General features: G+C 62.5%; 6 protein-coding genes and 1 long non-coding RNA gene across 7 annotated transcripts in view; 4 read left to right on the forward strand and 3 right to left on the reverse strand.

Moving 5' to 3' along the window:
* STARD7 (StAR related lipid transfer domain containing 7) overlaps positions 1-22,997 on the forward strand; it is a 36,602-nt gene that overhangs the window by 1,814 nt on the left and 11,791 nt on the right. The gene's annotated exons all lie outside the window — the stretch shown is intronic.
* Positions 4,415-10,669, forward strand: GPAT2 (glycerol-3-phosphate acyltransferase 2, mitochondrial). Its single transcript, XM_061351826.1, is given in 21 exon segments — positions 4,415-4,528; positions 4,620-4,693; positions 5,392-5,502; positions 5,623-5,733; positions 6,157-6,281; positions 6,284-6,470; positions 6,560-6,664; positions 6,666-6,956; positions 7,033-7,138; positions 7,356-7,429; positions 7,515-7,642; positions 7,745-7,815; positions 7,901-8,165; positions 9,366-9,514; positions 9,631-9,708; positions 9,820-9,942; positions 9,945-9,995; positions 9,998-10,139; positions 10,258-10,308; positions 10,416-10,471; positions 10,548-10,669. Coding segments are annotated over 21 exon segments (2,529 nt in total). The 3' UTR covers positions 10,665-10,669.
* On the reverse strand, positions 8,053-8,813 carry LOC133211439 (uncharacterized). Its single transcript, XR_009725204.1, has 3 exons — positions 8,792-8,813; positions 8,605-8,729; positions 8,053-8,191 (listed from the first exon to the last, which is right to left on the reverse strand). It is a non-coding gene; the product is annotated as an uncharacterized LOC133211439 (long non-coding RNA).
* Positions 10,684-13,943, reverse strand: LOC133211437 (fumarylacetoacetate hydrolase domain-containing protein 2-like). The gene is made up of 8 exons (XM_061351825.1): positions 13,929-13,943; positions 13,502-13,710; positions 12,667-12,883; positions 12,537-12,596; positions 12,293-12,455; positions 11,078-11,186; positions 10,918-11,005; positions 10,684-10,811 (listed from the first exon to the last, which is right to left on the reverse strand). Exons 2-8 carry the CDS (start codon positions 13,687-13,689, stop codon positions 10,749-10,751), a joined length of 888 nt encoding a protein of 295 aa, XP_061207809.1. The 5' UTR covers positions 13,690-13,710; positions 13,929-13,943; the 3' UTR covers positions 10,684-10,748.
* LOC133211441 (calsenilin-like) lies at positions 14,206-17,791 on the reverse strand. The gene is made up of 8 exons (XM_061351828.1): positions 17,509-17,791; positions 16,459-16,583; positions 16,304-16,373; positions 16,155-16,225; positions 15,799-15,906; positions 15,601-15,705; positions 14,455-14,517; positions 14,206-14,323 (listed from the first exon to the last, which is right to left on the reverse strand). The coding sequence occupies exons 1-8, from the start codon at positions 17,609-17,611 to the stop codon at positions 14,276-14,278; spliced, it is 693 nt and encodes a 230-aa protein (XP_061207812.1). The 5' UTR covers positions 17,612-17,791; the 3' UTR covers positions 14,206-14,275.
* Positions 18,522-19,328, forward strand: LOC133211442 (cytochrome c oxidase subunit 5B, mitochondrial). The gene is made up of 4 exons (XM_061351830.1): positions 18,522-18,630; positions 18,744-18,817; positions 18,899-18,998; positions 19,096-19,328. The coding sequence occupies exons 1-4, from the start codon at positions 18,537-18,539 to the stop codon at positions 19,206-19,208; spliced, it is 381 nt and encodes a 126-aa protein (XP_061207814.1). The 5' UTR covers positions 18,522-18,536; the 3' UTR covers positions 19,209-19,328.
* On the forward strand, positions 20,171-21,223 carry PURB (purine rich element binding protein B). Its single transcript, XM_061351827.1, has one exon. It carries the CDS (start codon positions 20,191-20,193, stop codon positions 21,202-21,204), a length of 1,014 nt encoding a protein of 337 aa, XP_061207811.1. The 5' UTR covers positions 20,171-20,190; the 3' UTR covers positions 21,205-21,223.

Raw genomic sequence — 22,997 nt, forward strand, 5'->3', positions numbered from 1 at the left:
TGACCCACATCACCATATCGTGACCCACATCACCATATCGTGACCCATACCACCACATCATGACCCACATATCATGACCCACACCACCACATCATGACCCACACCACCACATCATGACCCACACCACCACATCATGACCCACATCACCACATCATGACCCACACCACCATATCATGACTCACATCACCATATCGTGACCCACACCATCCCATCATAACCCACATCACCATATCACGACCCACATCACCATATCATGACTCACATCACCATATCATAACCCACATCACCATATCGTGACTCACACTACCATATCATGACTCACATCACCATATCGTGACCCACACCACATCACGACCCACATCACCACATCACGACCCACAGCAGGGAACAGCAACCCACACTTGCAGTGGCATCGTCGTGACCCACAGAAGGCGATCACGCCCCCCCCGGCTGTGTCGTGACTGGTGCCGGTGCATCCCCCCTCACACTGATGCACCGTGACTCACCCTGGCACATGGTGACCCCATTGAGGTACCCCCACCCCAGCGCCCCCTTCCCATGGGATGCGGCCCCATCTCCCCCCCTCCATCCCAACGGAGCTTTGGGAATCCCATTCCCGGCCTGGCTGCGCTCCCATCCCGGCGCCCTGGGACGATGCTCGGGGTGGGAGAGGTCGTGTGAACGGGGCCGGAGCCATGGGGCCGCGCACGCCGCCAGCACCGCGTCCCATTGCGGCTCCTCTGCCCCATAGCTGCGCCCCACAGCGTGAGGGGGGGTCCATAGGGATGTGAATGGCCCCATAGAGGGGGCACACAGCCAGCACCACCCCAAAACCCCCCCAAACCATCCCGGTGGTTGCCATGGTGATGCCTTCATTGCCAGCATCCCCCCGCTCGTAGCAACAGAACCGGGTTCGCAGGAGGGAAAAAAACCTTGGAAATTCCAGGATTTTGGCTTAAAAATCCCTTAAAATGGGTTAAATTGGGTTAAACTGGGCTCCAATGAGGGTTTCTGCCCATTGCAGGGGGCCTGGCTGCTGTGGGAGCTGTGATGAGCCCTGGCCAGGCCTCAGCCTGCTGCAGTCAGAACTTGCAATTAACACACAGCAATAAAGGGGTTTCTTCCTCTGATCCCATTTTCTGGGATTTTCTCTTTTTTCCCCTTTTTTCCCTTGTCTTTTCCCTCTTTTTGAACTGAAATTGTCTTTTTTCTTGCTTTTTTTCCCCCTCTTTTCCTTTGTATTTTCGTTTTCCTCCCTTTTATTTGTATTTGCTTCTCCCCCTCATTCTTAGTTCTCCTCTTTTCCTGGACTTTTTCCTTATATTTTCTTCTTTTCTCCTTTTTTCACTGTCTTTTTACCCCCTTTTTATTCCATTCCTCCCCTTTATTTTTCCCTTTTCCTTGCCTGTTCCCTTCCCCCTCTCCATTTTTATATTTTATTTTCCTTTTTTTCTCCTTTTTCGTTCACTTTTTTTTCTCCTTTTTTTCTTGTATTTTGCCTTTTTTTCTCTTTCCCCCTTTTTTCTTATATTTTCTGTTTCCCTTTTTTATCATCTTTCTTCATTTTTATCTTTCTCCTTTTTCTTATTTTTCCTTCTTCCCCCCCTTTATTGTATTCCCCCCATATTTTCATCTTATTTTTCCCTTTTTCTTTGTATTTTCCTTTTCCCCCTTTTTCTTATTTCTCCTTTTTTGCCTTATTTTTCCTTTTTTTCTTGCGTTTTTTATTTCCTTTTTTCTTGTCTTTTTTCCTTTTTTTTGCCTTATTTTTCTTTTTTCCTATTTTTCCTTTTTTGTCTTAATTTCCACTCTTCCATCTTTTTTTTAAATCTTTTTTCTTGCCTTTTGTTCTTATTTTTCCTTTTTTGTCTTTTTTTTAATCTTTTTTTTCCTTTTTTCTTGCCTTTTTTCTGCATTTTTGTTTTATTTTCCCTTTTCCCATCTTTTTTTATTTTTTAATCTTTTTTCTTTTTAAATCTTTTTTCTTTCCTTTTTTAATCTTTTCTTATTTTTTTCCCTTTTTTCTTGCCTTTTCTTTTTTCTTATTTTTCACTTTTTCTTGTCTTATTTTCCCTTTTCCCGTCTTTTTTTTCTTTTTTAATCTTTTTTTCTTTTTTCTTTTTTTTTCCTTTTATAATCTTTTTTTCCCTTTTTTAATCTATTTTTTTCACTTGTTGAATCTTTTTTTCTCCTTTTTTCTTCCCGTTCCCTCCCTTCCCATTTCTCTTCTCCCATTCCCCCTTTCCCCTCCCACCCCCCCGTTTCTCCCCCTTTCCCCATCCCTTTCCCACCTCCGTTCCTTTCCTCCCGTTCTCGCCCCCTCTTTCCCCAGGGACCCCCCGGGCCCGCCCCGCTCCGAGCCGCGCCTCAGCCCCCGCCGCGGGGCCGCTTCGGGCTCGTTCCCCCCCTCCGGCTCCTTCCGTGGGGGGGGGCCGGGGCCGGGGTCGCGGCCGGGGTCGGGGTCGGGGCCGCCCCTCAGGGCCGGGCTCCTCGGGGGCGGAGCGGGAGGCCTCGGCCGGGCCTGCGGCGGTGAGCGCGGGGGAGCGGGCCCGGGGTGGGCGCGGGCCTCGACCGGGGCCTTGGGGGGGGTGCGGGGCTCGTGTGGGGCCCGTACCCCCTCCCCCGGGTGCTATAGGGGCTGTGGGGCCGTCACCTCCGCCTCAGGCCCTATAGGGGCTGTGCGATGCCTTCACTCCCCACCACGGCCCCTGTGGGGCGTGCAGGGCCCATGTGGGCTGTGGAAGACCCCTCCGAAGGCCCTATGGGATGTGTGGGGCCCATGAGGGAGGCGCTGCCTCCCTCCCACAAGGCCCTGTAGGGAATGTGGGGCCCATGTGGAGCCCATAACCCCCCTCCAAGGCCCTATAGGGAATGCGGGGTCCATCTGGGGCCCATAACCCCTCCAAGGCCCTATAGGGAATGCAGGGTCCATCTGGGGCCCATAACCCCCCCAAGGCCCTATAGGGAATGCAGGGTCCATCTGGGGCCCATAACCCCCCTCCAAGGCCCTATAGGGAATGCAGGGTCCATCTGGGGCCCATAACCCCCCTCCAAGGCCCTATAGGGAATGCAGGGTCCATCTGGGGCCCATAACCCCCCTCCAAGGCCCTATAGGGAATGCAGGGTCCATCTGGGGCCCATAACCCCCCTCCACGGCCCTATAGGGAATGCCGGGTCCATCTGGGGCCCATAACCCCCCCAAGGCCCTATAGGGAATGTAGGGTCCATGTGGAGCCCATAACCCCCCCCCAAGGCCCTATAGGGAATGCAGGGTCCATGTGGAGCCCATAACCCCCCCCAAGGCCCTGTAGCGAATGCGGGGTCCATCTGGAGCCCATAACTCCCCCAAGGCCCTATAGGGAATGCGGGGCCCATGTGGGGCCCATAACCCCCCCCAAGGCCCTATAGGGAATGTGGGGTCCATCTGGGGCCCATAACCCCCCCAAGGCCCTATAGGGAATGCAGGGTCCATCTGGGGCCCATAACCCCCCCAAGGCCCTATAGGGAATGCAGGGTCCATCTGGGGCCCATAACCCCCCCCAAGGCCCTATAGGGAATGCAGGGTCCATCTGGGGCCCATAACCCCCCCAAGGCCCTATAGGGAATGCAGGGTCCATCTGGGGCCCATAACCCCCCCCCAAGGCCCTATAGGTGTGCTGCTCCCCCCCATCCACATCCTATGGGGCTGTGTGGGGCCCATAACCCCCTCTAAGGCTCTATAGGGGCTGTGGTGGGTGTTACCCTATAGTGTGTGTGGGGTGTGTTGCCCTCCCCAAGGCTCTGTAAAGGGTGTTAGGAGTTGTGTTCCCCCCCTACCCAACACCCTATAGGGAACATTGGGTCCCACGTGGACTCCCCTCCAGTCCCTATGGGGAGTTGGGGCCACTATGGGGTGCGTTACCCACCCCACAAGTCCCTGTAGGATATGGGTCTAAACCTTCCCAACGGACCCCTTCTGCCTATTCCCATCTCCTGTTTTCCAGGATCCTGGAGCATCCCAGCCCTGTGTCTCCACCAGGACAACCCCATCCTGAGGTAGGACCCCTTGGGGACAAGGGGGTGACCCCGCTCCCCCCACACCCCCAGCACCCCACAGGTCACATCCTGCCTCACCCCATTGCCCCATGGCTCTGATCCTGGGGTAATGGGATGGGGATGAGGGGCCTGCAGTGTCCCTATGTCCCCCCCATCACTGACCCCATTGCTCTGTGTCCCCACAGCTTCACCCTGCTCCAAGGGCTCATCCCTGCTGCTGGAGCCTTCCCAAGCGCTGATCCCAGTCTGAGTGAGCAACGTGGGTGACCCCCCCTTGATCTCCATCCTCCCCATGCAGTGATTCCTACTCAGTGTTTTGGGGGGGGAACCCCCCCTTTTCACCATTCCCGGAGCCTCCAGGTCTCCCCCATTCCCACAGATGAGGACGTGGCTCTGCGTTGGGGGGCGCAGGGTGGAGGTGGTGCTGCCCTTCCTGGGCAGGTACCACCCGGACTCGGGGCGCTGCTGCCAGACCTGCACCCCCATGAGCTGGGTACGAGCCTCTTGGAGCCATCCAGGAGAGGATGAACCCCAGGGATGTGGGGCTCAAACCCCATAGTGCCCATTCCCTCCTTTGCTTCCAGGATGGATTCTACTCGGAGCAGTTCCGTTCCCTCGGCTTCCGTGACATCAGCCGGGTGACGGAGAAGGACACGCGGTGAGGCACCGGTGCTTTATTCCCTAGGGAATTCCCAATCCCTATGGAAACCCTTTCCCCTGCTGCTTGGGGTGGCCTCTCCATCAGCCTTGCCCCATAGTGACTCCAAGGAGCTGGTTGAGAGGCTGGAAGCCAGCACAGGGATAAGCTCACCCACGCTCCCAGCCCCTTCCCAATGCTCCCTCCTCATCCCAAACCTTTCCCCTGCTGCTTAGGGATGCCTCTCCATCAGCCTTGCCCCATAGTGACTCCAAGGAGCTGGTTGAGAGGCTGGAAGCCAGCACAGGAATAAGCTCACCCACGCTCCCAGCCCCTTCCCAATGCTCCCTCCTCATCCCAAACCTTTCCCCTGCTGCTTGGGGATGCCTCTCCATCAGCCTTGCCCCATAGTGACTCCAAGGAGCTGGTTGAGAGGCTGGAAGCCAGCACAGGGACAAGCTCACCCATGCTCCCAGCCTCTTCCCAATGCTCCCTCCTCATCCCAAACCTTTTCCTATGGCTGCTTGGGGATGCCTCTCCATCAGCCTTGCCCCATAGTGACACCAAGGAGCTGGTTGAGAGGCTGGAAGCCGGCACAGGGACAAGCTCACCCACGCTCCCAGCCTCTTCCCAATGCTCCCTCCTCATCCCAAACCTTTTCCTATGGCCTGTAGGGTGGGGAGGGAAAGCTCCAGCTCCCTATGCCCATCCATGCACAGGTTCCGGGGCTGGCTGGCACGCAGGCTCTGTGGGCTCCTCGCTGTCTGCTCCTGGAGGATCCCCACTGACCCCCCTGGAGACCTCCCAGCACGGATCTACCACAGCAGGAGGTGGGAGCGGGCACAGGGGCTCGGCAGCACCCCCAGCGCTGTGGGATCCCAGTGGGTGACTGGAGCAAGGGGGCTGGGAATAGCCTGGGTTGAATGGGATGCTCCCATCTCCTCCATCAGGGTGCAGGATGCTGCTGCTGCCCGTGGTCCAGCAGGGGATGATGGATGGAAGGAGAAGATCCTGGAGCTGCTGGGTGACATCCAGGCCCCGCTCTCCGTGCTCATGCTGAGGTCTGGGTTCCCTCCCTTGGCTGTGATCCCCCTTCCCTATATTCCCACCTCCTCCTGGAGCAATCCCAGCTCCTGGCTGGGGCGTTCCCAGTCCCTCCACTTTAGGGCTCTTTATTAAGCTCCTTTTGGATGGGTTTTGAGTGGTGGCCCCGTGCTTGGTGCCATCTCTTTGGGGATGCTGTGGGAAACACCAGGGTGCTTTGAGGGGTGCAGGAGGACCCTTTGGGGTCCTTCCATGGAATGTGACACAGGGACAGAGAAGGCTGCCCCACTGGGAGGGTGGGAATCAAACCCAAGCCAAAGGGAGCAGTTTATTTGCTGTGTGGGGCTGAGCCGGTCCCTGCTGCTGGGTGGGGAAACCGAGGCAGGGAATGGGGTGGCCTTGGTTGGGGGGGGGTTCTTCCCTCCCTGCTTTTCCTGTAGGATCTGCCACTGGGTTCTACTGAAGCTCCTGAGCCGCCTGTTCCTGAGCCTGCAGCTGCACCGGGGCCAGCTGGAGATGGTGCTGAGGGCAGCCAGCACGGTGGGCACGGGGTGAAGCCACCCTCGGCCCCATGCCGATGGCACCCCATGGCGCTCAGCCCCACGCCTCCCTTACAGCCCCGTGTGCCGCTGGTTTTCCTTTCCACGCACAAATCCCAGCTGGATGGGCCGCTCCTCTCCTTCATCCTCTTCTCCCAAGGGCTCGGGGTGCCCAGGGTGACGGTGGGTGCCCAGGCCTGCAGCCCTCGCCTCCGGTAAGGCCTGACCCGCACCAGTGTGGGGCACTCCAATGGGGATCCAGTGGGACACAGCCCAGTGCCGGCTGCCTCCTGTCCCCCTGCAGATCCCTGCTCCGCCGCCTCGGAGGGGTTTTCCTGCCTGCAGGAATGGAGCAGACCCGGAACGACCCCAAGGATGCGCTCCCAGGGGCTGTGCTGGCTGCGGTGGGTGCTGGCTGTGTTCAGGGCTGCCCCAAGCCATGGGTGCCAATGGGTGCCCCCCATCCTCACCCCGCTCCCCCTGCAGTACATGGAGGAGGTGCTGAGGAGCCGGCAGCCCCTCCTCATCTTCCTGGAGGAGCCCACGGTGCCGCTGCACCTCTCGGCCTCGGCCCGGTGCTGGCTGGCTCTGGTGCAGGGCGCCGTGCGCGCCGGTGCCGTCCCCGACGTCCTCCTCGTCCCGGTGGGCATCGGCTATGACGTGGTCCCCGATGGATCCCAGCCGGAGGCAGCGGTGAGGGGGTCTTTGCTAGGGTGGGTGCAGCCCCTACATCACCCCCGTGCACCCCAATAACGCCTCGGTCCCCCCCCAGTGCAGCGCTCAGCCCCTCAGCATCACCTCCATCCTCTGGGCAGCATTGAGGGCCCTGCGCCGGAGGCTTGGCTGTGTCCGGGTGGATTTTGCCCAGCCCTTCTCCTTACAGGTAGGGCAGTGGGGATGGAGCCTTGGGATGGGGGTGTTGGGGTGCCAGGGGATCTGGTGAGCCCATCTCTATGGGAGTGCCAGGGGATCTGGTGAGCCCATCTCTATGGGAGTGCCAGGGGATCTGGTGAGCCCGTCCCTATGGGAAGCTCCAGTGGATCCCATCAGCTCGGTGATGCTCCGGTGCGCACCAACATCTCCTTCATCCCCATTCCCAGGAGTTCATGGCCAGAAGCTGCAGCAGGCAGGCAGGGGAGCTGGAGGAGCTGCTGCCCAGCATCCTTGGCACATGGTGAGCAGGAGCCAGCCTCAGGCAGCACAGAGCCTCCAGGGCTCCCGGCTGCACATCCTCACCCCTCTCACCCCATTTCCCACAGGCCCAGCCAGCTGGATGCTGGGAATGCTGGGAATACTGGGATCTGGGCTCCTGGCTCCACAAAGACCCCCAGCTTGGAGGCACCAGAGGAGATGATGGTGACCAACCTGGCCCTGCACTCACTGAGCGGTGAGGGGTGGTGGGCTCCATCCTCAGCCTGTCCATGCAGGGTCACCCCTCTGCTGTGCTGTTCACTCCCAGTTATCCCTGTCCCTCCTTCCTCCTTCCCAGACAGCGTGTCCTGCTCTGCCATCATGTCCGTGGGCATCACCTCTGCGCTGCTGCTGCACAAGCACAGGGAGGTGAGGCAGGAGCTTCACTTCCAGGCTTCTCTTCCTGGTGGAGCAATGGTCCCAGTGCCTCCTCCTCCTCCTCCTCTTCCTCCAGGGCATCTTCCTCTCCCGGCTCATGCAGGACTTTGCCTGGCTGCTGGAGGAGATCCTGCTGCGCCAGCGGGACGTGGGCTTCTCGGGGCAGCTCCGGGCCCTGGTGCAGCACAGCCTCACCCTGCTCAGGGCCCGCCTCCGCCTCTACCACCTCTGCCCCCCCGGTGACATCCTGGTGGTCCCCGAGGCCTCGGCACAGACCTGGAGGGAGCTGGGCCACCAGAGCGCTGCCATCCTGGGTGTCTTTGCCAGCGAGGCGGTGGGAGGTGAGGAGCGAGGCGTGGAGTGGGAGCTGTGACACTGGGATAATGGGTGATACTGGGGCTACTGGTGACACTGGGATGATGGGTAACACTGGGATGAGGAGTGACACTGGGACAATGGGTAACACTGGGATGAGGGGTGACACTGGGACGATGGGTGACACTGGGACGATGGGTGACAACGGGACAATGGGTGATACTGGGACAATGGGTGACACTGGGATGATGGGTGACACTGGGACGATGGGTGATACTGGTACGATGGGTGATACTGGGACAACCAGTGACACCGGGACAATGGGTGACACTGGGACAACTGGTGACACCAGGACAATGGGTGACACCGGGACGATGGGTGACACCAGGACAACCAGTGACACTGGGACAATGGGTGACACTGGGATGATGGGTGGCACTGGGATGATGGGTGACACTGGACAACTGGTGACACCGGGACAATGGGTGACACCGGGACAACTGGTGACGCTGGGACAATGGGTGACACTGGGACAACGGGTGACACCAGGAGAATGGGTGACACTGGGATGATGGGTGATACTGGGACAGCTGGTGACATGGGGACAATAGGTGACACTGGGACAACTGGTGACACCGGGACAACCGGTGACACCGGGACAATGGGTGACACCGGGACAACCGGTGACACTGGGACAATGGGTGACACTGGGATGATGGGTGATACTAGGACAATGGGTGACACTGGGACGATGGGTGACACTGGGACAATGGGTGACACCAGGACAATGGGTGACACTGGGATGATGGGTGATACTGGGACAATGGGTGACACTGGGATGATGGGTGATACTGGGACAATGGGTGACACTGGGACAGCTGGTGAGACTGGGACAATGGGTGACACCGGGACGATGGGTGATACTGGGACAATGGGTGACACTGGGACAATGGGTGACACTGGGACAACGGGTGACACCAGGAGAATGGGTGACACTGGGATGATGGGTGATACTGGGACAACTGGTGACATGGGGACAGTAGGTGACACTGGGACAACCGGTGACACCGGGACAATGGGTGACACCGGGACAACCGGTGACACTGGGACAACCGGTGACACTGGGACAACCGGTGACACTGGGACAATGGGTGACACTGGGACAACCGGTGACACTGGGACAATGGGTGACACTGGGACAACCGGTGCCACCGTTCCCCCTGCAGCCTGTGCCATCCGAGCCCTGCTGGTGGAGCTGGTGCCCTTCCTGGACCCCACCATCCGCACCTCCAGCATCATCCTCAGCCAGGCCGAGCTGCACCGCAAGACCCTGGAGCTGCTCCAGCTGCTGCCCCCCAACCTGCTGGGGCTCCGGGTAGGGGCTGGTGGCAGGGGGTGGCACCGGCATCGCACCACGGTGCCCTCTGTGTGCCTTGGGTACCAACCCCGCTCTTCCTCCTCCTCCTCCTCCTCCTCCTCCTCCTGTCCCAGCCCTGCCAGCCCCTGGCCTGCTGGAGCCAGGACATCGTGGACAAGCTCATCCTATGCGGGCTGCTGGAGCCAGAGGAGGTGGGTACCCCCCTGCAGCCCATCATGGGATGGGGATGAGGGCTTTGGGGTCCCCACAGGGGACAGGGGGTGCTGTAGGGTGGCTCCATAGGGCCTGCCTTGTCCCCACAGCCCGAGGGTGAGCACTGGGTCTGCGACACAGCCCGCAGCCGGCGCCAGGGACAGCACAGCATGGACTTCAGTGACAGTGACAGCGAGGATGAGGGCCCCCCCAGCCGCTGCTTCAAGGTCTCTTGAGCTTGGGGGGGTCCCCCTCATCACCCCCTTATGAGGGTGCTCGCACTGAGCTCTGCTTCCCCCCCCCATCCAGCTTGGGGAGCCCCAAGGCTCTCCCGGCCTCTTCCTCTTCCTCTGCCGGCTCCTCAGCCCCGTGCTGGGCACCTACACCAGGGCCGTGGCTTTCCTGGGGCAAACCCACTGGCCCCAGCATGGTGAGAGCCCCAACTCCTCCTCCAGCACCCCCAAACCCCACTGGGCTCTGGGGGAACCCAGGCAGAGCCGCAGCTCCCTTTGCAGCCCCAGGGCTTTGACCCCCATCTCCCCACACAGAGGCAGCCTATGTGGAGGAGCTGCTCCAGTTCCTGGCCAAGGAAGGCACTGGTGAGCTGGGGGGTGCATGGGGCCTCCATCCTGCTTTGGGGTCACCCCCCCCCTCCATCCCCCCTGTGGGATCTGGGGGGGTCCCTCAAGGCTTTCTCTGCCTCCAGAGCTCCCCAACAGAAGCCTGGCCCTGAGCTCTCTGCAGACCTTTAAGGAGATGGGGGTAAGCACCAAAGGCTCTGCCTACCCCCCCTGCACCTCCTGCTGCCCCACAGTGACACCCCATCTGCCCCCCATAGGTGCTGGAGGAGGTGGGGGACCCCCCCAACCCCCTGCTCCACCTCGCCCAGCCCTTCCACTCCAGTGCCAACCGGGAGAGGCTGGAAGCCTTCATCCAGCAGTTCCTCCAGCCCTAGGAGCATCCTGCTTTATTGAGCCCCATGGGGGTGATCTGGGGGTGCAGCAAGCAGCCGGACCGGGGTACGCTCCCATCTCCATCTTCACACCACCTTGTTGCAGATGACCCCCAGCTCCTCGATCTCACACCGCACCTCATCTCCTCTCTGCGAGGGGCAGGGAGACACTGGCACCCCCCAGCCCCTCCATAGGGGCCTTTACACCCCATTCTGCCCCCCCAAACCCCCCTCAGCACCTCCCCTCTGCCCTCACCTTCAGGAACACGGGGGGCTTCCGAAAGACACCCACCCCCGGAGGGGTTCCCGTGAGCAGGATGTCCCCAGGGACCAGGGTGACGAAGCTGGGGGGGGGGATACAGGAGGTGTCACAGTGACCCCTGCAGGCGGTACCGGTGCCCCCGGCCCCCCCTTACCGGGACACCCATGCGATGAGCCTGGGCAGGCGGAAGATGAGCTGCTTGGTGCTGCTGTCCTGCATCACCCGCCCGTTGACGCTGCAGCTGATGCGCAGGTTGTGGACGTCTGGGGGGAGCCAGGGGAGGGGACATGGGGGGAGATGAGGGGTCACCAACAACAACACCAACACCCCCCCCCCGTGGGGAAAACATGGAGCTTGTGGGGCAAATCGGTGCCTCTTGCCTCTTGTGTCTGTCAGAAAGAGCCTGTGCCCGTTCTCATCCTATCACTGTGCCCTGTCCCTATCCCATCCCATCGCTGTCCCATCCCCATCCCATCACTGTGCCCTGTTCCCATCCCATCCCTGTCCCCATCCCATCGCTGTCCCCATCCCCATCCCATCACTGTACCTCATCCCATCCCAATACCCTATTGTCATCCCATCCCATCCCTGTCCCCATCCCATCCCTGTCCCATCCCATCACTGTGCCCTGTCCCCATCCCATCACTGTACCTCATCCCATCCCCATACCCCATCCTCATCCCATCCAATCGCTGTCCCATCCCTGTGCCCTGTCCCCATCCCATCCCTGTCCCCACCCCATCACTGTCCCATCCCCATCCCATCACTGTGCCCTGTCCCTATCCCATCCCTGTCCCCATCCCATCACTGTGCCCTGTCCCTATCCCATCCCTGTCCCCATCCCATCTCTGTCCCATCCCCATCCCATCACTGTGCCCTGTCCCCATCCCATTGCTGTCCCCATCCTATCCCTGTCCCCATCCTATCCCTGTCCCCATCCCATCGCTGTCCCCATCCCCATCCTATCCCTGTCACCATCCCATCATTGTCCCATCCCCATCCTATCACTGTACCTCATTCCATCCCGATACCCTATTGTCATCCCATCCCATCACTGTGCCCTGTCCCCATCCCATTGCTGTCCCATCCCCATCCCATCCCTGTCCCCATCCCATCCCATCCCTGTCCCCATCCCCATCCCATCACTGTACCTCATCCCATCCCGATACCCTACTGTCACCCCATCCCATCCCTGTCCCCATCCCATTCCTGCCACCATCCCATCGCTGTCCCATCCCATCACTGTGCCCTGTCCCCATCCCATCACTGTACCTCATCCCATCCCCATACTCCATCCTCATCCCATCCAATCACTGTCCCCACCCCATCCCTGTCCCCATCCCCGTACCCTGTCCCATCCCATCCTCACCCGTCACAGCCTCCTTGGTGACAAGCGCTGGCCCCAGGGGACAGAAGGTGTCAAAGGTTTTCCCCAGCAGCCACTGCCTCCCGTTCCTCCTCATCTGCCAGTCCCGGGCACTGACATCGTTGGCCACCGTGAAGCCCACCACGTGCTCCATCGCTGCCTCCTCCTGGGGGGCACAACGGGGACCCGCTCAATGTGGGGCCCCAACCCCAGACCCACAGACAGGAGGAAGGGGGCCGGGGCTCACCTGGATGTGCCGCCCCTTCTTCCCCATGACAGCGGCCAGCTCCACCTCCCAGTCCACCTCCTATGGGGAGAACAGGGGCTGAGCACCCATTGCACGGTGGGGGCAGCACTGGGGGTCTGGGGGTGCTCACGGTGCTGTCCTCGGGGTGCTCGATGTCATCGAAGGGCCCGATGATGGCGCTGGGGAACTTGCTGAAGATGATGGGCTCCTTGGGGACCTTCACGTCCTGCTCCAGGCAGTGGTCCCGGTAGTTGAGCCCCACGCAGATCACCTTCTCGGGGTCACCCACGGGTGCCAGGAGCTGCACAGCGCTGCGCGGCACCCGGTGACCCCCCGACTCCAGCGCCCTGCGGGGCACACACCTCTGTATGGGGGCACCCACCTCTGTATGGGGGCACCCACCTCTGTATGGGGGCACCCACCTTTGTATGGGGGCACCCACCTCTGTATGGGGGCACTCACCTCTGTATGGGGCACCCACCTCTGTATGGGGGTACTCACCCCCCTATGGGGCACCCACCCCTCTATGGGGGCTCCCACCTCTGTATGGGGCACCCACCTCTGTATGGGGGTACTCACCCCTGTATGGGGCACCCACCTCTGTATGGGGGCACCCACCTTTGTACTGGGGCACCCATGTCCGTACTGGGGCACCCACCTCTGTACAGGGGCACCCACTCCTATACAGGGGCACCCACCTCTGTATGGGGGTGGCCTCTATATGGGGGCACCCACCTCTGACCTGGGGCACACACATTTGCATGGGGGGTGCTCATTCCTGTATGAGGCACCCACCTCCGTACCGGAGCACCCACCTCTATATGGGGGCACCCACATCTATACGGGGGACAGCCACCTTTGTATGGGGGTACCCACCTCCATACTGGGGGTACTGGGGCACCCACCCCTGTATGGGGGCACCTATCTTTGTACGGGGGCACCCACCCCTGTACGGGGGCACCCACCTCTGTGCCGCGGCCAGCCCGGTGGCTCCGGTCCCGAGGAACTCCCGCATGGAGCGGGGCAGCGCCGGCTCCGCCGCGCTCAGATCCACCAGCGCCTCCCCGCCGGGCGCCACCTCCAGCCCCAGGCGGGGCTCGGGCCCCCCCGGCCCCCGGAACCGCACCAGGCGCATGGCCCCGGCCAGGCGCATCCCGGGAAGCGCGTCCTGAGCCTGCCCGGAGAGGAGCGGGTCCCGCAGCGGCCGTGCCCGAGGTACCCCCGATCCCAGAGGGGATCCCCCCCTGCATCCCAATCCTGATCCATGAGGATCCCCCCGACCCCAATCCCTGGGGATCACCCCCCCCGCCCACCCCCCCCGCCGCTCCCGGTGCGGGATCCCCCGACCCCCCCCGTGCCCGCACCCAGGGGGGGTTCCCCGGAGCCACCTACGTCACGTCCCGCTCTTTGCCCGCCCTCAGGCCCCGCCCCGCCCTCGGGCCCACCAATGCGAAAGCCGGTAGCGTCCGGCCGTGCAGCCAATAGAAACGGGAGGCGTTAGGCTGTGCAGCCAATGAGAGTGGCAAGAGTTCCGTCTCTCAGCCAATGAGAGCCGGAGTGGGAGGGAACAGCGGCGTTGCTAGGATACGCAGCGCGGCCGCCGTGTGGGCGCCGCCATGACAGCGCCGAGGCCGGGCCCTCCCCGCTGCCCTTTGGCCCCGAAATCGCCGGTTTTGTCCCCAAATTGTGGCTGTTGGCTTTAATTAGAAAACACCCCGCGAAAGCCCGCTCCCGCGGCTCTAGAGCACGTCCTCGAAGATGCGCATGGAGCTCAGGATGTCCTCGTCCTGCGTGGGGACAGGAGCGGGTCAGGCCCGGAGCTGCCGCCATAACCCCTCCATGGCGGGGGAGGTGAGGAGCACAGAGGAGGAGGAGGAGGGGGGTGGTGGTGATGATGAAGGCAATGGGAGCCCCCCACCTTCAGGCACGTGTCCAGGAACTCCTCAAAGGTCACGACGCCATCGCCGTTCCTGTCCATCTTCTGTGGGGAAGAGATGGGGCTCAGTGGGGATGGGCCCAGGGACAGCGCCAGTGGGTGACAGGGACAGCACCGGTCCCAGTGCCAGGCATAATGTGTGACAGGGACAGCCCTGGACCCAGTGACAGCACCAGTGTGTGACAGGGACAGCCCTGGACCCAGTGACAGCCATAATGTGTGACAGTGACAGCACAGGACCCAGTGATAGCACCAGTCCCAGTGACAGCGCTGGACCCACAGACAGCACCAGTCCCAGTGACAGCCATGGACCCAGTAACAGCCCCATTGTGTCCCAGTGACAGCACCGGACCCAGTGACAGCACGGGACCCAGTGACAGCACCAGACCCACTGACAGCCCCATTGCGTCCCAGTGACAGCACCAGTCCCAGTGCCAGCCCCAGTCTGTGACAGTGACAGCATGGGACCCAGTGACAGCACCAGACCCACAGACAGCACGGGTCCCAGTGACAGCACCAGTCTCAGTGACAGCACTGGACCCATGGACAGCACTGGTCCCAGTGACAGCCCCTGACCCAGTGGCAGCCATGGACCCAGTAACATCTCCATTGTGTCCCAGTGACAGCACTGGATCCAGTGACAGCACGGGACCCAGGGACAGCCCCATTGTGTGACAGTGACAGCCCTGGACCCAGTGACAGCACCAGACCCGGTGACAGCCCCACTGTGTCCCAGTGACAGCACCGGACCCAGTGCCAGCCCCAGTGTGTGACAGTGACAGCATGGGACCCAGTGACAGCACCGGACCCACAGACAGCCCCAGTGTGTGCCAGTGACAGCATCGGTCCTAGTGAAAGCCATAATGTGTGACAGTGACAGCATGGGACCGAGGGATGGCACTGGACTGAGTGACAGCCCCAGTGGGTGACAGTGACAGCACCAGACCAAGTAACAGCCCTGGACCCAGTGACAGCACCGGTCCCAGGGACAGCACAGGACCCAGTAACAGCCCCATTGTGTCCCAGTGACAGCCCTGGACCCAGTAACAGCCCCATTGTGTCCCAGTGCCAGCCATGGACCCAGTGCCAGCCCCATTGCATTTGCTGGGCCGAGGGGGATGCTCTCACCTGGAAGAAGAGCTCCACGTGCTCCGCGGGGGCGCAGTCCCGCAGCGCGGGCTGGGTGCAGTGCCCCATCATGTCATAGATGGACGTCATGATCTCCAGCATCTCCTAAGGGGGGACGGAGCAGTGACAAGAACCCCCCCACCGAGGGCACCTCCGTCCCCAGCCCCATCCCCTGGGGTGCTCCCACATCCCCGTCACCTCCTTGGTGATGCAGCCGTCCTTATTGAGGTCGTAGAGGTTAAAAGCCCATTGCAGTTTCTGCTGCACCGTCCCCCGCAGCAGGACCGAGAGCCCCAGGACAAAATCCTACCGGAGGAAGCAGGGTTGAGTGGGAGCATCCCTGTGGGACCTGAGGGATGGGACCCCCATCTCCCACCCCTGCACTGGTGCTTGCGGATGAATTGTGTTTTATCCCTATTGATCCCGTTTCCATTCTCACTCGCGGCTATTTTTAATGCCCGCGGTGAAGCCGGTGCCGCAGTTCCGGCATCAACCCTGGCACCGGCTCCAACCGGAGCAGAGCTGTGATCCCGACGGAAGAGCCCATGGATCACCTGGAAGCACAAGGCCCCGTTGCGGTCGGCGTCGAAGGCGTCGAACAAGAAGCGTGCGTAGGCGCTGGCGTCTGCGGAGGGGAAGCGGGAGCCGGTGAAGCCACCGCATCCCGGTCCCTGTTCCCATCGGCATCACCACCGGCACTCACCGCCTTGCGGGAAGAACCGGGAGTAGATGAGCGTGAAGGTTTCCTCATCCACCAGGCCGCTGGGACACTCCTGGCATGGAATCGCGCACCGGTGAGGCCGCGGCTCCGGTGTAGCCACACTGGCAATGGGGAACCCCCCCCCCCCGGTGACTCACGCTCTTGAAGCCACGGTACAGGGATCGCAGCTCCCGCTTGGAGAACTTGGTCCGTGCCAGGAGCTGCTCCAGCTCCTCCGGTTGGTGCCGCGCCGCCGCCAGCTCCACCTCGACATCGCCGCCGTCTGCCCCCCCCCGCATCACTCCAGGCTCATCCCACCCAATCCCATCCCCAGGACCTGCTGCTGGACCCCCCCCTGTGCAGCACAAGGCACCTCCGGGTTGAACATCCCAAGGGGAAGCCACCCGATGCCAGGGTTTCCCCAGGAGCATCCCGGGGTGCGGAGCCTCTCGCTAAAGCTGCCTCCCGCCCCGGAGGAAGGTAATTAATAAATGATGCCTCATTAATAATTACTGCTTGGGAGGCCCCCATGGAGCCGCTCAGCACCGGGATCGGGGTGGGAAAACTGGCCCAGGGAAAGGCTCTGCAGTGCCGGGGCAGTAGGAGCGCCCCAAACCCCTTGGGTGATGCCAGGGGGGGGTTAAGCCCCCATCTCCTCCCCATGGGTGTTCCATGGTGCGAAGGAGAAGCCCTGAGCCCCTTCCTCCAGATGGGAATTGGGGGTCCCCGTGTCCCGTCTGTGGGGGGGTTGAGGTCGATGGGAGATTGGGGACCCCCCCTTTGGGAGGGTTTGGGCGTCACTGTGCGCTGAGGTCCCCCCATCACCCAGGTCCCAGCTCCCCCAGGAGGGTCTCTGTATGTGGGGGGGTCCCTGCACCCCCTCAATGCAGTGTTTATGTGGGGCTGGACCCAGCCCAGCCCCATAGGGAAGGGCAGAGCAAGGCTGGGCCATGACGAGGCAGGGCAAGGGGGGGGGTGAGGCTGCGGCTTGCCCCCCCCCCGCACCCACAAACCCTCAGGTTCACCCCCAACCACCCCCCCTCCGCCAGGGGGGAACCCCCAAACCCACCAGGTTTGACTCTAAGGGGCCTATTGATGGGCCCAACAGGTCCTTTAATGGGGAGAAACACCCCAAGGGGTGTGGGGAGGGCTGAAAATAGCTTAATTAATGAGGATTAATTAGGGTTAATTAAAGGGGGGGGCGGTACCTTCCACAGAGATGGGCTCCAGGATCCCGAACTGCTTGAGGACGGCGATGAAGAGGAGGATGACCACGGCCACGGCGCACAGCTCCATGCCCTGGATGCCCATGGCCGGTGGCGAGGAGAGGGGGGGGACCACGGGGATCGGGGTGTCCTCTGTGTGTCCCCCCCCTCCGGCACCCCGGACTGGGGTGAGGTGGTGGCGAGCGGGTGCGTCCGGGCGGCGCTGCAGCGGGGCCGGCCCTTCCTGCCCTCCTCCCTTGGCACCGGCCCATGGCCCCCCCCCTGCTATGGTTGCAGCCCTCTCCGGCCACAGGGGTGCAAAGGGGAGCCTGATACCACGCACCCCACACACCCCCCCCCCCAAGCACCCATGGGTGCCAAGCACAGCACAAGGCCTTGGAATGGGGGTGGGAAAGGGTTGGTTTGGGGGTGCCACAAGTACACCCCAGGGGGAGGTGGTGGTTATGGGTTGTACACCCCCCCGACACCCCCCCCAGCCTTCCAATGATCAGAGCACTCCATCCCCTGTGCCTCGGGGGGGGGTCCCCATCCCCACAGCTGCACAGACGCTGTCCCCATCACCCCATGGCTGTCCCCATTGCTTGGGGTCCTCCTGTTCCCAAGGCTCTGGGGCAGCCCATGGGGGTCTCCCTGTCCCCATGGTCCCAGGACATCGTCCTCATGATCCTGCCTCCATCCTTGGGGGTGCCCCTGTCCCCTAAACCCAACGGACATCACCCCTGCCTGCCCCCCCTGTGACCCCGTCCCTTGGGGTACTCCTGTCCCCGAGGGCCTGGACATGTCCCCATGGTCCCCCATGGTGACCCCTGGGGCCGCACCGAGGGGCGGAGCCAGCCGCAGAAGGGCGTGGCTTTAATGCTCAGGGGCGGAGCCAACCGCATGGGGGCGTGGGCAAGCGCAGTGGGCGCGGCTTCACCGCCAGGGGGGCGTGTCCGAGCTCTCCCCCAAAGCCCCGCCCCCGGCTCCGGCCCGCCACCACTTCCACTTCCGCCGCTGCCGCCGCCGCCGCCATGGCCTCAAGGTTACTGCGGGTGAGCGGGGCCCTGCGGCTCCTGCCCGCGGCCTGTGCCCGCGCCGCGCCCGCCCGCGGCCTCGCTGACCCCGGTGAGCGAGGGGGGGACCGGAACCGGGACCGGAACCGGGGGTGGATGGGGGGGAGCAGGGAGGGGCGGAACCGCGGAGGCCGCGGCCTCCGTTCTGAGCGCGCTGCCCCGCAGGCCGCCTGGCCACCGATGAGGAGCAGGCGACGGGCTTGGAGCGGAAAGTGATGGAGGCCGTGAGCAAGGGCCTGGTGAGTGCGGGCCGGGGGCGAGGGCAGGTCCCGGTGCGCCCCCCGCGCCGTTAACACCGCCCCCCGCACCCCCTCCCCTAGGACCCCTATAGCATGTTCCGGCCGAAGCGCTACGCGGGGACCAAGGAGGACCCGAACCTCGTCCCGTCCATCACCAACAAGCGCATCGTGGGGTGCGTCTGTAAGTGACAGCCCCCGCCCTCCGGTCCCGGCTCCCATCCCGCGGGGCTCTGGCCGGGCCTGTGTCCGTCCCTCCTCCTCCTCCTGTCCCTCCATAGGCGAAGAGGACAACAGCTACGTGGTCTGGTTCTGGCTGCACAAAGGCGAGGCCCAGCGCTGCCCCTCCTGCGGCGCCCACTACAAGCTCATCCCGCACGAGCTGCCCCACTGAGGAGCCCCCCCCGGAGCCGGTTCTGAGCCCCACACCTCGAGGAGCCTCCCCACGGATCTTCCCCTTCCTCCCCCTTCCAGGGAGCTGCTCCCCCCCCCCATAAAGAGTTTGTGTCTGTGAGCCCCCATCTGTGTGTGTGTGTGTGTGTGTGCGGGGGGTGCAGCACCCATGGGTGCAGGGGGGGGCATCGTGACCTTGCAGCTGTGTTTGGGGGAAGCCCCCGGGTTTGGGGTCACTGGAAGGAGGAGAGGGCTGGGAATGGGGGGGCTCAGAGGGGTGCTCAAGGGGCATCTGCACCCCATGGGCTGTGGGTCCCCCCTTCTATGTGCCACCCCGGGAGGGGAGGGGCGTCTGTTTGTCCTCAGGGGCCCCACAAGTGCCTGAGGGTGGCTGATGCTCGGGGTACACCCCCAAAGGTACCCATGGCAGTGGGGGTTGCCCATTGGGCCCCCCCTGCTCTTTGCAGTGGTTCAACCTCATGAACACAGGATGCTCGGGGGGGGGGGGGTCCCAAAGGTCCCTGTGCAGCCCCACAGGGGGGCTGGAGACTGCAGTGGCCCCCGTGCAGCCCCCCCCGATGATGTCATCACTGATGTCATCAATGATGTCATGCTCCTGCAGAGCAGCCAGGATCTGGGACCCGAGAGAGCTGCAGCCGGATAGTCACCGTGTGTGACCCCCCCCACGCTGCTGACGTGTCAGTGACGTCATGCCGATCGGCGCTGACGTCACACACACGGGGAGGGGCCCTCTGCGCCGCGCGGAGCCGTGAATGACAGGCGGGGCTGGCGGTGACGTCACGGCGCCGAGCGGGGAGGGGGGCGTGGCTTCGCGCAGAGGGCGCGCGGGGACGCGGTGGGCGGAGCCTCGGCGGCGGCGCGCGGAGTGCGGCGGTGACGTCACCCCTGTCGCAGAGGGGCGGGGCGGGGCCCGCCGGAAGCGGGGCGGTCGCGCGCGGAAGGGCCGGCGCGGGGCGGACAAGATGGCGGACGGGGACAGCGGCAGCGAGCGCGGCGGAGGCGGCGGCGGGTTCGGGACCGGGCGCGGCGGAGCGGGAGGAGGCGGCGCCGGGTCCGGGGCGGGCTCCGGCGGCGGAGCGGGCCCCGAGCAGGAGACGCAGGAGCTGGCGTCGAAGCGGTTGGACATCCAGAACAAGCGGTTCTACCTGGACGTGAAGCAGAACGCCAAGGGCCGGTTCCTGAAGATCGCCGAGGTCGGCGCGGGAGGCTCCAAGAGCCGCCTCACGCTCTCCATGGCCGTGGCCGCCGAGTTCCGCGATTACCTGGGCGACTTCATCGAGCACTACGCTCAGCTCGGCCCTTCCAGCCCCGAGCAGCTCGCCCAGGCCGCCGGCCCCCCCGGCGAGGACGGCGCCGGCCCCGGCCCCCGCCGCGCCCTCAAGAGCGAGTTCCTGGTGCGGGAGAACCGCAAGTACTACCTGGACCTGAAGGAGAACCAACGCGGCCGCTTCCTCCGCATCCGCCAGACCGTGAACCGCGGGCCCGGCGGCCCGGGGGGGTTCCCGGGCGGTCCCCCCGGCCTGCAGAGCGGGCAGACCATCGCGCTGCCGGCGCAGGGCCTCATCGAGTTCCGCGATGCGCTGGCCAAGCTCATCGACGATTACGGAGGGGAGGAGGACGAGCTGGGCGGCCCCGGTGGCGGAGGCCCCGGAGGGGGGGGGCTCTACGGGGAGCTACCCGAGGGCACGTCCATCACGGTGGACTCGAAGCGCTTCTTCTTCGACGTGGGCTGCAACAAGTACGGGGTGTTCCTGCGGGTGAGCGAGGTGAAGCCGTCCTACCGCAACGCCATCACCGTCCCTTACAAGGCTTGGGCCAAGTTCGGCGGCGCCTTCTGCCGTTACGCCGAGGAGATGCGCGACATCCAGGAGCGCCAGCGGGACAAGCTCTACGACCGCAGAGCCGGACCCCCCGGCCCCGGCAGCGGCAGCGGAGCCGGCGACGACTCGGACGGCGACGACGTGGACGACGACTGAGCCCCGGATCCCGCCGCCGGCCCCTTCCCCGACACCATCGAACCCCCCCCCCTCCCTTCCTCCCCGAACCGACACCCCCCCAACGCCACCGGAGAGAGGGAGAGCCCGGCCCGGCCCGGCCCGACCCGCGCTGCTCGTGGTGGTTGCGGGGGGGAAGCGACCGGGACCGGGTCCGAGCCCGGCCCGTACCGATGGGGGCACCACCGAGTCCAGCCACGTGCGGCACCGGAGCCGTGCCTGCGGAGCCAGAGCCGGGGCGGGGGCACGCATGGACCAACGTCCGATCTCGTCTGTACCCCCCTCTGGTTTCCCCTCTGCCTTTCCCCATTTGTGTCCCCTTTTCCTTTCCTCTTTCCCCCCTTTACTTTCCCCCTTACTTTCCTTTTTCTCCTTTTATTTTCCTCTTTTACCCTTTATTTTCTCTCTTTTCCCTCTTTCTCTCCCTCGTTCCTTTCTATTTTAACCCGGTTTTCCCCTTTAACCCCCCCCATTCCCATCCTTTCCTCCCTCCTCTCCTCTCTTCCTTTCCGGGTTTTTGGGATGCAAACTGCCCCCCCCACACCCCCCGTTCCATCTCCAGGCCCGCAGATCCCTCGGGATTGAGGATTTCCCACCGGGATCGCACAAGGGAAGCTCGACCCGGCACCAAACCTTCCCCATCTCCCTGCTCCGGCCCCAAGAGCCGCCTCTTCCATCGGGATTTGAGTTCCCTCCCGCAGCACCGACCTCAGGCGGCGGCACCGGTGGTGGTGGGGGGGGGACACGACCCGGACCTTTTTTTGGGGGGATTTTTGAAGCTTTTCCCCCTTTTCTTTGATCCCTTTGCTCCGGTGCTGCCCCCGCCGGGGCCTTCCCATTGCCTCGCGCATTAAAACGGAGTTTTCCACTCACAAATCGTCTGGTTCCCCCCCCCCCCTTTTCCTTTTTTTTCCTCGTTTTTCCCTGTTTTTTAGCTCACTCGGCCCCTTCCAGCCCTGCGCTTCCCCAGCGCCTCCGGACTGAGCTGGGCTCCAGCGCTCTTCATTCCAAAGTTTCCTGCTCTCATCCCACGGCTTCTCCACGTCGAGGATTTGGAGTTTCCCTGGGTTTTTTATGGAGTTCTTCCCGCTGCGTTTCGGGAGCCGCCGCCGCCTCCTTAATTTATTGTGGTGGATCCCTCTCTCCGTATTTATTGGGAAGCCCTCATGCAGCGGACGGGGGGTCCCTCCTCACCCCAAAGGAGCAGCACCCATTGGGTGGGGGGGACATCACCACCCATCCTTATACCCTCCACTGCTCCGTCGCTCTTCCCAAGGGATTTTTAACGCGGATTTCTCCCCTTCATCCCGTTTTTAAGCCTGGTTTCCTCACTCAACACGGGAGCAATAGTCTTTTATCTCGGTGTCCCACCTGCGTCCGTACTGTATTTTGTACCCGAAGGCAGCTCTCAGTGACGTCCTGCTGGACCCCCATCCCGTTTCCAGCTCCGCTCTTCCCTCTCCTTCCATAAGGAGATTCCCGGGGGGGAAGCGTGGCTCCGCCGCGACGGACTCAGCGGCGGGCGCCGGCGCCAGACGCAGGCGGTACCTCTCCTTTCATTTTAGAAGAGGATGAGCTCTATATATATATATATATAAACGATATATATATATTCCTATATTTTGGGGCTGAATTGCAGGGATTTAGCCTTGCCTTTCGACGCCAGCCTGGCTCGAAAACCATGGGATACATGGAATAGGAGGAAAAACGAAGAAACACACAAAAAAGAGGCAAGTGAAGCCAAAAGGAGAACAAAATCCACACGGCAACACAAG

Source organism: Neopsephotus bourkii, unplaced genomic scaffold, assembly GCF_033783945.1.
Source record: "Neopsephotus bourkii isolate Nb327-2 ecotype Australia unplaced genomic scaffold, CSIRO-AGI_Nbou_v1 NB_610, whole genome shotgun sequence".
Lineage (NCBI taxonomy): Eukaryota > Metazoa > Chordata > Aves > Psittaciformes > Psittacidae > Neopsephotus > Neopsephotus bourkii.

Bases quoted from the DNA above. Each gene is read 5' to 3' on its own strand.
- LOC133211437 (XM_061351825.1), bottom strand. From the start codon at position 13,689: ATGCGCCTGGCCGGGGCCATGCGCCTGGTGCGGTTCCGGGGGCCGGGG. The intron at 12,884-13,501 runs GTGGGTGCCCCC...TGTGCCCCGCAG, and splicing joins GGGCTGGCCGCGGCACAGAG to GGCGCTGGAGTCGGGGGGTC. The intron at 12,456-12,536 runs GTGAGCCCCGGC...TGTGCCCCCCAG, and splicing joins AGAAGGGGCGGCACATCCAG to GAGGAGGCAGCGATGGAGCA.
- LOC133211441 (XM_061351828.1), bottom strand. From the start codon at position 17,611: ATGGGCATCCAGGGCATGGAGCTGTGCGCCGTGGCCGTGGTCATCCTC. The intron at 16,374-16,458 runs GTGAGTCACCGG...ATTCCATGCCAG, and splicing joins TGTACCGTGGCTTCAAGAGC to GAGTGTCCCAGCGGCCTGGT. The intron at 15,706-15,798 runs GTGACGGGGATG...GTCCCCCCTTAG, and splicing joins ACGGCTGCATCACCAAGGAG to GAGATGCTGGAGATCATGAC.
- LOC133211442 (XM_061351830.1), top strand. From the start codon at position 18,537: ATGGCCTCAAGGTTACTGCGGGTGAGCGGGGCCCTGCGGCTCCTGCCC. The intron at 18,631-18,743 runs GTGAGCGAGGGG...GCTGCCCCGCAG, and splicing joins CCGCGGCCTCGCTGACCCCG to GCCGCCTGGCCACCGATGAG. The intron at 18,999-19,095 runs GTAAGTGACAGC...GTCCCTCCATAG, and splicing joins GCGCATCGTGGGGTGCGTCT to GCGAAGAGGACAACAGCTAC.
- PURB (XM_061351827.1), top strand. From the start codon at position 20,191: ATGGCGGACGGGGACAGCGGCAGCGAGCGCGGCGGAGGCGGCGGCGGG.